A 14,403-nucleotide genomic window follows, 5' to 3' on the forward strand; every position below is an offset into this window, starting at 1 on the left:
ACAGTCCAGGGGAGTTATATAGCAAAGGAAGTGGAAACAAAGCCTGATCCAGATTAATCTGTTTGCCTGCTCCCCCTGCACCACCTCCCATTCACTACCCAGTAGATGAGAACAAAGCCAGCAAAGTATGTGTGTGCAACAGGGTAGAGTGAGGGCAGTAATTAGTACCTTAATACCCCTACCCCTTGCATTCAGCATCTTTGGTCTGTGTAGACACATCTGCTAAGACAAAACAAAGGTAGCAGCATGCTCCTTACAGGGAGGCACACTTAATGTAAGGTGTGAATTAGATGTTCTCTATAGTTGATGCTGTCCAGCTATACAATAAAGGGATAAGCTTGGGTTGATAGAAACTCTAGCACAGCTTGTCCCTAGCCACGAGCTAGTCTCACAAACTAGACCCATCAAGATTGTTCAGTAATATGATATATAATTTGTATGTTGTACTTGTCTCTAACATAACTATTTGGATGCGTGATTGGAATGAAGGAGTATTCTTCAATATAGTTGGAGTAGAATAAATATATACCTGTACATATAGTGTAGTAAACCTTGTGTGAATGAGAATAGAGAAGTTTATGGACACAGGGTCTGAAACATACACTACTCAGTACTGTACCGAGGAATGAGGTAAACCTGCTGGTACAAGTTTACAAACAAATTCTTTGTCTTTGAACTTGCTGCAGAAGATGGCAGTTTTCCTTGCTTTTCTCACTAGTGTGGTTCCCCATTTTTAAAGGAAACTGCACATTCCTTGTAGCGCATTAAATGAAATCAGATTGAGTGTAGCTATTTTGATATTTTGTGTTCAATACTATACATGAACATGATGCAAGGGATGGAAAAATATCGAGGTTGAATATGTTTAATAGTACACAAGCATTAGAGTTTTCCATTTAGAGCTTACATCATTCTACTCGCTGAGCAGAATGAATTGTGTAAATTCAACTGAAGTTATTGGTATTGTTGTTTAGTAGCATTGCACATTATTTACTAGATTACTAGATTTACTAACAGAATATGGTTATTTTTAAAAGAGAAGTTGTTTGATGAATCCTGATGAATATTCTGTCGGTTCATAGTTAAAGTATCTATTAACTCTTCTGGTTGTTAATGAGTTAATGAGTTAGATTAATATCGAAACTGTTTCATACATAATTTGCAACATTATAATTAAGTTTGTATACAATATAATATATAGTTTGTTAGATTATTATTGGGAGTGACAGGTTAAAAGATTATTGTATTGATATGTTTTACATTTATTTGGATTAGAATAGATCAAAGTGTTATTGCAAAAGAACCGTAATGTTAATTCATTTTATTAATTAGTTAGTTATCAGTTATGTTAAGTATGTGTGTTTTGATTGATTAGTTTTATTACAGAAGACCACACATACACAGGGTAGTGTGAACAGTGAAAATGGATAAGTATTATAAGAGTTGGTATCATGTTACTACGAGCTGATGCTCGATCCACGTGATAACTATAACAGTGCGTGAGAAAGAGTTATCAAACGGATAATGATCACTTTTTGATTGCTGCTTGTGCCCATACAACCCACTAAGACGTGTCTCCTCCCTTCTTCTTTTGTCAAGTTGATTGAGTATCACAGCCCACCCGGCCGCCCCTCGGCGCGGGTGCTACACAAACCCACATGTATACCACTTTAGATACTATAGAACAAACCAATTTAAATTGTTACGAATTCATGAACTCAATACATATCGCTACATCCTTCATTTCACCTAACAAACCACCCATACTCATTAACAACTCATGATTTTAAATAAAGAATACGCACATTGTGGGGAAAATTATCAATAGATAGGTCCCCATTAAATTCAACAATAGAATAGAATAGAGTGCCATGCAAAATATTGTGTTTCCTTTGGTGATCATATATATAATATATATATATATATATATATATATATATATATATATATATATATATATATATATATATATATATATATATATATATATATATATATATATATATATATATATATATATATATATAAATGATAAAGGTCTCTGACCGAAACGTCAGTCCAATTTTTTGGCTCCTGCGGTGTTTATACGACTGATTTTACTCTTGATATCTTACTACTACACACCGACGCAGAACTTTCATGTTTTGATTATATATATATATATATATATATATATATATATATATGTATATATATATATATATATATATATATATATACACTGTATATAATGCGAGAAGATAAGGGCATTCACGGACGTAGCTAGTTCAACGTATATGTAGTTTATTTCCAAGCTTTCGGTCTTTTTAAGACCTTCATCGGGGCTGTGAAGTGCTACATGCAATGACTCACTGGTATTAGCATGGCTGCACTTGTTCTGTACAAGGTCGGGACCCCTTCTCGCACTCTTCATTGTATATATATATATAATATATATATATATATATATATACAATACATGTATATATATATATATATATATATATATATATATATATACATACATATATACATTATATATGGTGATACAGCATGAACTTTGTTCCAGTTTTGTTACTTATCTTTTTATCTTGCCAACACGTGGACTACATTTTATATTCATTTACAGTTATACATTGTTGAATGTGTTGCAAATTGCCAAAAATGTTGCCAAGTATGCTATGAAGCTATTAACTCATGCTGAACTTGTATTGAATATATTGTGTTCATGACTCCAGATTTGCTATGCTCAAAAACATATATTTCATTTCATAAACAGATAATAAAGCTGAGGAAGACCAAGGTCGAAAGCTTCGTAACAGCAGGCTTCATGCGACATCTTTTGTCATCTACATTGTGTCGACTATATATATGTATATATATATATATATATATATATATATATATATATATATATGAAGAGTTTGTTCGCAAAAACCGATAAGTCCATTTTTGAAGATTTTGAAGTACGGTCTCTGTCAAGTACAAAATAATACCTTTTAAATGATACATTGGTCACTACATATAAAGGTACATTTTTGAAGTTATGGTCAAAAGAAACAAAGTTTTTCTTATTATTCTCTATATTTTTCTTGACCTTTAATCGCACATATCTCCATTTGGCAAATATGGACTTATCGGTTTTTGCGAACAAACTCTTCATATATATATATATATATATATATATATATATATATACATATATATTATATATATAGTGCATGAGGCTGAATGCACTATAACAATATAAGCACCGACAAATTCTGAATTTGCCCCGAAGGTCAGTTATATTCAATGAGGCCGCAGGCCGAATTGAATATAACTGCTTGAGGGCAAATTTAGAATTTGGAGGTGCTTGGTACTTGTTATAGTGCAATAAGATGTCATGCACTATGTGTTATATAAAATAGCATACATACCCAGGCGAACCATACGAAAGCCTAAATCGCTTAAGATTCTACACGTGCATGACGTGTCTAGACAATCTTCTTTGAACCTGTGACCTGTGTAGACAAAATCCTGAAAATCCAAATTCAACTATCGAGTCTATAGGGTCTATATCTAGATCTAACGGTGTTAGATCTAACAGTGCAAGTAACAGTACGATAGCTTAGGACCAACGTTAGATCTACGAGTGACAGAGCTAGTTAACACTTAGCCTGACCAGACCGCTGTGCGAAGGAGCTTCACGACAGCGGCTGCGTGTAGTTAGTTAACACTAAGTGACTATTATACGTTGGATGTAACAAAATAACATATTAGATTGACGCCCTACTTACTGCACTGGGTCCAGGACCAGGACTAGATGATGTATTGTAGGATTAGGGATCTACTGGATTTAAAAACAAGGCTCGTGCCAGGCATTGTAGTCACCATTGCTGAAAATTTGGATGCCGAGAGTGTGTTGTAAAAGTTCATCTATAGCGTAGCGTGATCAAAGAGCGCTTAGCGTATACCGTACATACGCTGCCCATCTACGGGGCACTTACGCGTAGAATGTACGGAGAAAGCAGCACAAATCTTGGGTTGACTTGATTAATATCCGTCGGATTGATTCCTTTTTCAGAACAGTAGGAGTCTAAAATTCGTAGGGCATCCTTTGTTTTCTTTGTGTCCGTATCTATAGATCAGTCTCTGTAAAAGTAGCGAACCTGCTGTTGTTTTCAGCTTCCATGTTTAAATCTACCGCTGAAAGTCTAGTCCCACACTGATAAGTTGCTGGCATGATAGCCAGCGAGAATCGAGAATAACGATAATATCGAGCAAAGCATATCGCGGTTGTGGCGCAATCGCGTCGATAAGATGCGGGATTCAAGTACTCGATGATTAAAGTGAGGGAGCAAAAACCGATAGTCACATCGATAGTGGGTTATCGTTTGCAATCGTTATATTTTGCGTGCACTATAACTTTTGTCATGCACTGCCGGCCTGTATCATAAGTATGTATGCTATTTTATATATATATATATATATATATATATATATATATATATATATATATATATACGTGTATATGTAGCGAGATGCGAGATGAAAAAAGGGATTCCGAATATAAAGGGAATTATAAGAATAATCATAGAGGGTCAGGGAGTAGATAGGGCAAAGCATGTGGCGAATGAATAAGGGGAATAAAAGGGAAGAATATGGTTCAGGCAGCGGGCTTAAGGGCATGGTAGGACATTATAGGGAATCAGACAAAGGGAATAAAGAAGAAGGACATTGAAAGACAACATGCGATTTTTAAGGGAATAAAGTAATAGACAGAGCAGCTAAGGAAGATGTTACGAGTAGGCCCTACATGTCTGACAACGAGTTGAACTGTTTAACGAGTAATATTGTGGTAGCGGGAATCCTGCACTATGCTGGAGGAGAAAGCTAAAGGGCTCGTAGCGAAGCCAGGTTTTGTTTTATAAATAGGAGGAAGGGAGAGTGTCAGGTTGGGTTCGAGACGCAGGTAGCTAAGAGAGGAGAGGGTCAAGTTGGGGACAGGTAAGCGGATTGGTCGAAAGAGGGTTGTCAGTAATTCAGGTGGGAGAAATTAATAATTGTAATGATTTGATAATAGAATTGTAGGAGGGATTAAGGGACTAGTTTAAAAGGGGAGTCACTGTTAGGGAGAGGGGATTCTTCTATGAGATGCGACCGAGATTCTCTCATTCATTTTGCACGCGATTTCGGGAAAAGATTCTACCAGAAAATTTAGCGAGAGTTTGAAGGATAATTCTACCAGAGTTTAGCAGAAGATTTTTGAGACGTTCGAGATGTAGGACATTTTAAGAATTCTTTTCGAAATTCAAAAAGGGAAAGATGTCGGGGATTGCGACGATTTTGTGAATTAAGCAGAAATGGACGCATTCGAGATGTTCGAGGGGCAGTAATGCCTAACTCTTGTGACTGATAGTGGCGCGTCATCCCTCGCTTCGGCGAGCGAACAAGAAATCTTATTATAGACCTTCAGTGCCGTGGGCCGAACTGTGATTGCCAATATGGTAGGGAACGGCTTGGAGAGTTTGAATTGATAATTAGATAGGCGGAATCGGAACTGATTTGAACAAAATCGCCTTTTGCCACTGTCCGAAATGACTTTATCGTGTTCATGGGTCGTGTACTACCCATGTGAACTGTGAATGTTGCACCCCCCCCCCCCCCCCGACGCCCACTGATACCCCCAATGAGTTGGTGAGGAAGTGACAAGGAGCCAAGGCAGCCGGACGCCGCGGTGTATCAGCCGCCGTGAAACAGTGAGATGCTGCGGGAAGCGACCACCGGGTTTTCCCGGACTTTTGCAACACATGGCATTCCATAGGAGCCAGTGATCGCTGACAATTTCCCCCTTTCCCCTATTACCCCCCCCCCCCCCCTTTTGCCCCTTGCACTGAAGCTGTATGTGAGTACCGTAATTGAACTATAAGAAGTTGCACGCTAAGCTGAAACCATGTATAATCATTGTACTGCCAGTGCCAAGTAACAATTACAATGTAGTTAAATTATTTGAGCAAGAGGAGAGTTTTCTCTTGGAATAAAAGAAATTAACTTTATGAATTAAATGTGATATCTTTTTAATTGCTGTCCTTACTATAATTAATTGGTGATTATGAGGCAAGCGAGTCTGCGAGTGCTTAATCTCCTCGCTTATTTACAGACCGGGAGCGAGCCCAGCCTACCCCCTGCCGCTGGTAGCCCAAGCCCAGGGCGGTGAGCTGGGTCGGGAGCGTGAAGGTTATATATATATATATATATATATATGAAGGGTTTGTTTGCAAAAACCGATAAGTCCATTTTTGAAGATTTTGAAGTACGATCTCTGTCATAAAGTACAAAACAATACCTTTTAAATGATATATTGGTCACTACATATAAAGGTATATTTTTGAAGTTATGGTCAAAAGAAGCAACATTTTTCTTATTATTCTCTTTATTTTTCTTGACCTTTAATCGCAAATATCTCCATTTGGCAAATATGGACTTATCGGTTTTTGCAAACAAACTCTTCATATATATATATATATATATATAACCTTACAATGATATCTTGAGGAAGATCCGTGCAAGGGTCGAAAATTTGGTTTACAAATAAATGAAGTTGGATTCTAATGCATTACGTCATCTTGTTTGTCTTCATCGTCTATATATATATATATATATATAATATATACATATATACTGTATATACATATAAGAGAGAGAGAGAGAGAGAGAGAGAGAGAGAGAGGGGGGGGGGGAGAGTGCGAGAAGGGGTCCCGACCATGTACAGCACCAGTGTAGCTCCTTCATATCATTACAGCCACGATGAATGTCTTAACAAGACCGAACGCTCTCAAAACATCCCCGTAACAGTCCTTGTACACATACATTGCTTGTGTGGATTTTATTTAAGTGAAAGAGCAACACTGCCATGTGAAAATAAAATGGAATAAATTAAAAAAGAATACAGTTGTAATTACATGAGTAATTTTCAGTCACATGCGAGGGCTGTAAGTCTCCTCTGAGGGACAAGGCAATTGGTAAAGTACCTTGCCTATGGGTAGGAGCTTTAGGGTCTAAGGGTACGACCATTGCCGCCAGCGGATTCGGAACTTCAGAAAGAAATTCCTTGGTAAATGGTTTTATCCACAGCCACAACTCATTCACAAATATCAAGCATTCTGTAAACACTGCTTGGTGTGCCACTATTTTTTTCTTTGTCTAGTAAGGTGAGTCCTAACCCCCCCCCCCCTTGAAATTAGATTGAAAACTATGAAGAGGTACTCACACTCACACTTCCAATTTGAGATTGCAAACAGCATTGCAATATTTGTTTGTCTGTTTGTTTGTTTTTTGAGACACAATATAAAAATAGTTTCAGGCTTGTAAGAAAAGTACATACTGCAATGTGAACTACATTCTACAATGTGCAGTACATGGAACATCTTAGACAACAGAAAATAACACACAACACGGCATTAAGTATTCCACAAGATTAATTAATCTAAACTCGTAAGAAAACAAAAATCAACATAGTACTGTTTACTGTACATCATTAAATTTAATCAAAGTCAGCTTTCCCAAATGTCTCCAGATATTTTCTGATACATGTATCAACAATGTTGAGGGACAGCTGTACGAGATGGTAAACAAAACCATGGGATCTCCAAACAACTACAGCTGTATCTAAATGAATTTGCTATGGTGTACTTTCACCATGAGCAAAATTCTTGCCAGGAAATGCTTGTAGACATAGCTGTTTTGTACACATGTAATCTTTCCTACAGCGGTAATTTTTTTCAACCCTTCCCACAAGAAATTCATAAGCTGGAGCCTTATTTCATGTAAACTTTTACGTGTACACTGTACAGTACATGTACTGTACTACAGGGTACGCATATTTAAAGGGAACGCAAACCCAAAGAGCAATGTGGATTGAGTGAAAGCAGCAATATTAGTAGAACACATCAGTGAAAGTTTGAAGAAAATCGGACAATCGATGCAAAAGTTATGAATTTTAAAAGTTTTGGTGTTGGAACCGCTATAAATAAATCTGCTGATACATAGGGTCGTCATGCAGGATAGAGTCAAACTACTACTGAGAAGCAAGCTGAAGCCACAGTGGTAGGCAAGCCCCAGTAATAGACCAGCCCTTGGGAAAGACAAGCCACTGGTGACAGGGAAACCCTAGCCCAAATAAGAGGGTCTTTGGAGCCCCATCTGAATCAATGTCTTTATTTTTGCGCCCTTGTATGCATTGTACAAGTGCAGACTTGTGTCTAAAACTACAATACATTTTTTTCATTATCTAGGCTTGTAACTTTTTGAAGCTAGAAAATGAGTTTTGCTTTGGGGCACCAACGTATGTGTAAAGCTACATGATTTACAGCTTTATCAGACAAGTAAGGGTCCTCACCTTGAAATCCATATTTCTGCTCAGAATCTCACTACCCAGACTATAGAAATGGAGGCAATAGAAAAATAAACAAATTTACATGTAGCATGTTCCTGGAATTTTGTGAAGAGGTCTGCCATAATAGCACGGAAGTCTGCTCCCAGTAACTATCCACCTCCATGGTTCAAATTCAGCTTACTGCCAATCCTTTATGTTACAAGCAACACTCTGGGATGCTGTCTCTATGCACTGAATTAGAGGAGGTGAGATGGTACATTGTAGTGTGTTCCAGTTCAGAGGTTTATCACTGCATCTCCATCAGACACTCATTTATCCACGATTTCCTCCACATCTGGACTGCCCACCTGCTGGTCGTCACCACCAGCAGAAAGTTTCACTTTGTCTTTCTCCTGTCCATCCGTCACTTCTTCAACCTCTTCTACATCGTCATCGTCATCCTCTTCGTCATTGTCGTCATCATCCATCTCCTCCTCGTCATCATCGTCATCTTCTTCATCCTCATCTTCATCATCATCTTCATCTTCATCATCATCCTCGTCACCTTCCTTGCTGGTGTCTTGATCCTCCCTGTTTCTTTTCCTCTGCTCCGATGCCTCTTTCTTGCCCTTCTGACTGGCTCTGAAAGCTAGAGGAGTTATGGTGAAGAAAAATGAGCACAAATTTATCAAAAATAATATTTGGTTGAATTCAAACACACATGAAATCTACCTGGTGTATATATCTCAAATCACAGGGGCAAATCAGTTTTATTCTGGTATGAGACACAATAAAATGTACATACACGACAATTAAAAAAAAAAAGTGGACAAAAAGAGACACAGTTGCCAAACTAAAAGTCACTTTCCTCAACAATGTAGTGTATTGAAAGTTCTGCCTACTAATTACTTTAACCTGTTGAGGATGAGTCCTGAGTATACTCGGGCAGGGGTCTATGGGAAATGCGTGTTGTGTAGCAAATCAAGCCGGTCCTCAATGGGTTAAGAGTGATGTTTCTTGAAATGAGTGATTAATACATTTGTACAATCAATTGTCTAACACTTTTGGTACTGGTGTTTGGATGGCTTTCCTCCAGTTTTGTTATAATGAGCACAGAACATCATAGTAGTCAACAGGGAAAAGAATAAAGAAAATAAAAGGTGTATGGGACCTACAAAATTTCCTCCTTAGATTGGGTATATGTATCTTGCTATACCCAACCTTGTTATCATGAGGCTCCACTGTAATAATCTTTCAAAGTCCCTTTGATCATTTAAATACCTACAATGTCAAGCAGTTGCTATAAGAAACAAATACAATGTATGTAAGTTTGTTATGATATGTCCATTATGCCCCCATTACCGGAAAGATAGGTGGATTGTTTAATCCTCTCAGGATTACAATTTGAAAATGCTTTTGAAATCGCACATAAATGTCCTGACAGCGGGGCTGAAAGAGGTATCTAATTATACCAAAGATAAAGATTCACAAAGTGACATACATGTACATCAGGATTTTGGGAATCGCAGTCAACTTTCCTTTTGAAATGTGAAAGGTGCTATGATTACCATATTTAGAGATTTAATGAGATTTATTACTTAACACACAGAGGCAACTTTAATACCCTGCAGTGTGGGATGTTGAAATTGATCTAATATGGAAATGCTTCCATTTAGGACCCTGCAGCTATCAAACGCTCTGCACTAGGGGTTACTACCAAATGCAAAAGAGAGAAAGATGGTTTAAATTTTCATCCACACACAAAATATTCATGGAGATAATAGGCTTAATTTACATCTGTATCATTTTCTCACTAGGTTTGATTTACATCTGTATCATTTTCTCAGTAGTCTATTCACGTTAGGTCGAAGTTAACATCCTATGGTGTAAATGACGTGACTTCGTTTAAAAAAGCAAAGGCTTTGAAGCACACACATTCAATAATACATTCTATACTTTTGCAATGCACAAAAATTTAAAATTGGTATATACAAGTGTATCTAAAAGTACTACTTCTTTCTTTTCTAATCAAATGGGTAAAGCATGTACTTGAACTTTTTGCACTTGACAACCCTGGGTCTTCAAGCAGTTATGGCTTCTCTTTTCTCACCTTCAAGATTTGCCTTCAAAGGTTCAATAAATTCCTCAAATTCCATGTCCTCAAGGGCAGAAAATACATCAGTAGCATTCAGAGTCTTTCGTTTTCCTTTGATGGCATGTGTGTTGGCACTGGACATGGGAAGTTGAAAATGAGCAAAGAAACAAAGAAAAAGTGAAATGAGAATAATTTCTTTCGAATGAGCACACACAACTTAAAATGCAGCAAATAAGTTATCAGCATGAGCTGCATTTCAAAGCATTGTAATTTTACTTTGATCACTTGTGTATGTAAGATACGAGTAATGAATTTTCTTCAGACAAGACATTAACGAAAGTTCCCAAATACATCAGCTCTTTTAAAATAATAAAAAAAATCCCCACCATGTTACAGTTTCTCATATTTGATGACAAAAGTAGAATGTATACTGTAATGAATTTCAAGTTTCTGCTCTTTGGCAGGAGCTTAATGTCGACTCTAAGTGCAATCTCAAAATTTATCCAGTTATATACTTTACCTTAGTACTGGTATAAAATTCATTTTTAACTACAATGACTGAATTATAAAAAAAAAAAGAGAGAGAAATACTAAGAATATAAATTTGAGGCAAAATTCAAACATTCAGAAAGACAAGTTTTCATGTCAAGTCTAGCAAAGATTGCAATGAGCTCCAATGGAAAACAGACACATGCACAAACCCTAAATCAAACCCTTAACAAACCTGTCCTCATATGACTCCATGCATGTGTATTAATAGCTTTAACAATTGTGCAATGTGAAAATAAAAAATGAAAAAAACTCACCATGATGTTGCATAGAGCACAAACACACTTGCAGCTTTGGAGACTGCATTTCTGGCTTCTTTGGACACACTTATTCCATCTGGAATCTACAGAAAGAGGATAGATTGAACATGATTAAGTCCAATATGAATCATTTTTATAAGTGAACACATCTTTAAAAGCTCCTTTGTGGCGTACACAAGCAATTACATGTATCATACGTCTATTTCCTCAATCCCTTTGTGTGTGTGTGTGTGATAAGTTCTCATAACAAGTTCCATTCCAAATCCCAAATGCAGTACTGTTTCTTAAGTAGATCTCAGCTAGTCTTTTTACATGGTATAATTTTCATGAAAGCAAGTGCAAAACTAAGTGATGGTTAGAGAAAGTCGAATAACAGATTTTTTTTTTTTTCAAAGTACTAAAGACCAAATAAATTGTTCTTTTAAATGTTACATCAGAAGTGGAACCCCTGATTCTGAAAATATGAAAATTTCATAAATTTCTGGATATCTTTCAATATTTCAAACATACTGCCTCCAGGTCACTTCATGACAATGTGTTGTCATGTTTTGAGGGATGTTCCCTCATTTATTTCTGCTTTTACTGTATTGTATGCTATATATTTCGTGAGTCTAAATTTTCGCGAATCAGGACTTCCCGACCATTTTGCGAGTGGTTAAATTCGTGATCGTGGAGTCATATACTGAACGGAGAAATGTATACGTGTACGTCACATTCATATCGGTATTAGAGTCAATATTTTTGCGTGTTTTTAATTTCGCCAATAGCAGCTGACTCGCGAAATTCGCGAAAATAAAAACCTCGCGAAATATTCGGCGTATACAGTATTTCATGATCACAATACCACTACTTCTTTAGTCTATACCCCCTCTCGTCTCTCCTCTTTTTAATACTGTTTATGTTACATATTTAACAAGGTTTTTATTTTCAGGAATTCTGCAAGTTCCATTCGTGAATTAAAAATGCAAAGTTATTAACTTTGACCTTGACATGAATGCAACATGCACGCTTAGATGTCTACCTTCATTACTGTACTCCACGACTGCGCATTTTACCACTTGCGAAATGTTGCAGTTGGGAAGTCAAGATTCGCAAACAATAAGACTCGTTGAAAATGGCTTAAAGTGTATTAAACAAGTTTGAGGGAGGAAATTAGAACACAAAATATGTTAAGTTTCTTTCAATCCATATGAAAACAAACATACAAATGCCTAAACAGCTGTTTTAACTGCAATGAACCAATGACTTACAGCATCTTTCATGATTCTTGTGATGACAGATAGAGGGAGATTCAAGTCTTCTGGTCGCTCAGCCATTGTCACTAGAAATAAAATCCTGTTAACAGAACAAAGGGATGAATGATCTTGTAAGTTCATAGATCTATAAATAATGCACTTTGCAACTGATTGACAAATCAGTTTTTTTTTTTTTTTTTTGTCTGTCAGTTGCAGTGAAAACATCTTGACGGAAGAATTTCATGAATTTGAATAAATAGTTCACTGACCTGTCATTTTAAGCCTCGGAACAGAAATCACCTGATGGCAAAGTCAGTCCCGGTATTTAAAGTTGCTAAAATTGTTTGGAAAAAAAAGAAAGAAAAACCCTCCAGAATCTGAGAGCACAGTAAATCTGGAAATATTGCATTGTACAGTAGTCTGATAGGCACCAAGCCTATCCAGTTTATCAATATTATGTATTCAGGGTTCAAACATCCTTCTTTTTTCCCCCTCAGGATTGGCTTATGAGAGGGCTATAAACAATGCGCAAAGAAAGCGGACACAATGGTTTAACGTTATAATACATGCACTGTAACTGCAAGTTAATACATTGTAATTCATTCAAACTTTACAAATAGATCTACACAAGTAGGTAAGCTAAAGGGGCCTATGGCCTAATGCTATGTTAATTCATCAATTAGACCCTACCTACTACCTAGTCTTGTTTAAATTATCAACATCATTAGAACCCCTACTTATAAATTCATTACGACATTAGTCAGTGTATTAAAATTCAAACAAAGTATACCCAGTCATTGGGTGTCCAGACAGGTTGTGGGAGCGGACGCGTACTGTAATTTGTAAAGTGCGTCTGGTTTGACAATTGACGTGCCTACGTAAACAGTTGTTTGTCAGTGAGGAGCTGTACGTAAATGCGTATTCAAAGTAGAATAAGCAAGTCAGTACGAGAGTCTTAAGTGTCCGGACATTCAAACCCCCATTCTGGATTTCAAAGGGCCTACTGGTAGGCCTACATCATCAGGGGCGGATCCAGGGAGGACCGCAACCGGCGCACGCCCCCCTTTATTTTTTGTTGAAACAAAAGAAATAAAAAGAACAAAATGGGGGGAGGGGTGCGTGCGCCCCCCCTTTAATTTTGTTAAACACGCCCCCTCTTTACGGAATTCCTGGATCCGCCCCTGATCATCCTATTCAAAAAAGAAAAGAAAGAAAGACAGTCATGCGCATGCATTAGCCAATTAGCAGATTAGGAATAATATTAAAGTCTTTAGTTAAAATGTCCAACGGAGGGCCACAAAATTAGTATGTGAAATAAGATCTTTATCTTTTAAACAGAGATTGAGGCACCTCGGACTTTCAACTCTAGCATATAATATTAAACGCAGGGCGAGCGGAGAGGTGACATGATTGAAGCTTTTAGATTATTTCATAAATTAAATATGATCAGGAAGTGGTTTACCAAGAAATGCACCCAGTGTCTTCAGTTTTGAAATTGGTTTGGATAAATTCTGGGACAATGAACCCATAAAATTTAAGTTCGACGCCACGCCACCTGGACATGACCCGGCTCATCTTATTATTAGGACTAAACCTGGATCTGAATACAGCAGAGGCTCAGCCTGCGTTCAGAATCTTCTATTATGCATAGGTATTAATAGTCCCACATTATAATTTCCACGTTAGTCTTCAGTTTTGAAGACAACGCTAAAGCAAAACCGTGATATTACACGCAGAATCAACACATTTTCTAAAGAATTCCTGACATAATCTATAAACCTCAATAAACATTGATTACTTACCCTACTTTTTACTGGGTAATAAGAATTTCTATGTAGAGTTCTACCAGTTTCCATAAGCCAATCCGCGCCTGTATGTTATTTTTTTCAATTCCCGCGTGTTGATGTTCACAGAAATTGTTAAAATGTA

The 14,403-nt window shown here is 37.0% G+C and overlaps 1 protein-coding gene across 1 annotated transcript; it reads right to left on the bottom strand.

Annotated features, from left to right (window-relative positions):
- Positions 1–7,421: 7,421 nt before the first annotated feature.
- On the bottom strand, positions 7,422–14,373 carry LOC140240684 (DNA polymerase epsilon subunit 3-like). Its single transcript, XM_072320438.1, has 5 exons — positions 14,277–14,373; positions 12,490–12,574; positions 11,237–11,322; positions 10,446–10,564; positions 7,422–8,984 (listed from the first exon to the last, which is right to left on the bottom strand). Exons 2-5 carry the CDS (start codon positions 12,553–12,555, stop codon positions 8,665–8,667), a joined length of 591 nt encoding a protein of 196 aa, XP_072176539.1. The 5' UTR covers positions 12,556–12,574; positions 14,277–14,373; the 3' UTR covers positions 7,422–8,664.
- Positions 14,374–14,403: the final 30 nt, after the last annotated feature.

The sequence above is a fragment of the Diadema setosum genome, chromosome 17 (genome assembly GCF_964275005.1).
Source record: "Diadema setosum chromosome 17, eeDiaSeto1, whole genome shotgun sequence".
Classification (NCBI taxonomy): Eukaryota; Metazoa; Echinodermata; class Echinoidea; order Diadematoida; family Diadematidae; genus Diadema; species Diadema setosum.

Coding starts and splice junctions, on each gene's coding strand:
- LOC140240684 (XM_072320438.1), bottom strand. CDS start 12,555: ATGGCTGAGCGACCAGAAGACTTGAATCTCCCTCTATCTGTCATCACA. Junction 11,323..12,489: donor CAAGAATCATGAAAGATGCT/GTAAGTCATTGG, acceptor CTCTTTCTGTAG/ATTCCAGATGGAATAAGTGT. Junction 10,565..11,236: donor GTGCTCTATGCAACATCATG/GTGAGTTTTTTT, acceptor TCCCATGTCCAG/TGCCAACACACATGCCATCA.